This window comes from Coturnix japonica, unplaced genomic scaffold (genome assembly GCF_001577835.2).
Source record: "Coturnix japonica isolate 7356 unplaced genomic scaffold, Coturnix japonica 2.1 chrUnrandom1415, whole genome shotgun sequence".
NCBI classification, from domain to species: Eukaryota; Metazoa; Chordata; class Aves; order Galliformes; family Phasianidae; genus Coturnix; species Coturnix japonica.
Genome location: NW_015440570.1, coordinates 3,581 through 4,592, shown reverse-complemented (window position 1 = coordinate 4,592; position 1,012 = coordinate 3,581). Strand labels below are relative to the sequence as shown.

The window sequence follows — 1,012 nt, the reverse complement described above, 5'->3', positions numbered from 1 at the left end:
TATGGGGTTTATAGGGTTTCTATGGGGTTTATAGGGTTTCTATGGGGTCGGGACCCACCTGGCCCCACAAATGGGACGGGGGGGGCGACAATTGGGGTCACGACGGTGGCGGCGGCGGCAGCTCGAGCTTCAAGGGTCTGTTGGACCTATAGGATATAATGGGGGGATATGGGGTATCTATGGGTCCCTATGGGGTCACTATGGGACTCTATGGGGTCTCTGGGTCTCTATGGGTCCCTATGGGGTCACTATGGGACTCTATGGGGTCTCTATGGGTCCCTATGGGGTCACTATGGGACTCTATGGGGTCATGGGGTCTCTATGGGTCCCTATGGGGTCACTATAGGACTCTATGGGGTCTCTGGGTCTCTATGGGTCCCTATGGGGTCACTATGGGACTCTATGGGGTCTCTGGGTTTCTATGGGTCCCAATGGTTCTCTATAGGGTTTCTATGGGTCCCAATGGTTCTCTATAGGGTTTCTATGGGTCTCTATAGGGTCTCTATGGGTCCCAATGGTTCTCTATAGGGTTTCTATGGGTCCCAATGGTTCTCTATAGGGTTTCTATGGGTCCCAATGGTTCTCTATAGGGTCTCTATGGGTCCCAATGGTTTTCTATGGGTCTCTATGGGGTCTCTATGGGGTCTCTGGGTCCCAATGGTTCTCTATAGGGTTTCTATGGGTCCCAATGGTTCTCTATAGGGTTTCTATGGGTCCCAATGGTTCTCTATAGGGTTTCTATGGGTCCCAATGGTTCTCTATGGGGTTTCTATGGGTCTCTATGGGTCCCAATGGTTCTCTATAGGGTTTCTATGGGTCCCAATGGTTCTCTATGGGGTTTCTATGGGTCCCAATGGTTCTCTATAGGGTCTCTATGGGTCCCAATGGTTCTCTATAGGGTTTCTATGGGTCCCAATGGTTCTCTATGGGTCCCAATGGTTCTCTATAGGGTCTCTATGGGTTTCTATGGGTCCCAATGGTTCTCTATGGGTCCCAATGGTTCTCTATGGGT

General features: G+C 50.8%; 1 protein-coding gene across 1 annotated transcript in view; it reads right to left on the bottom strand.

The window, feature by feature from the left end:
• Positions 1 to 6: 6 nt before the first annotated feature.
• The window catches only part of RBM42 (RNA binding motif protein 42), a 2,490-nt gene continuing 1,484 nt past the window's right edge, over positions 7 to 1,012 (bottom strand). The window contains exon 3 of the mRNA XM_015851378.2: positions 7 to 146. Within this exon, the coding sequence (XP_015706864.1) occupies positions 9 to 146 (138 nt within the window). The 3' untranslated portion in view covers positions 7 to 8. The remainder of the gene's footprint in view (positions 147 to 1,012) is intronic.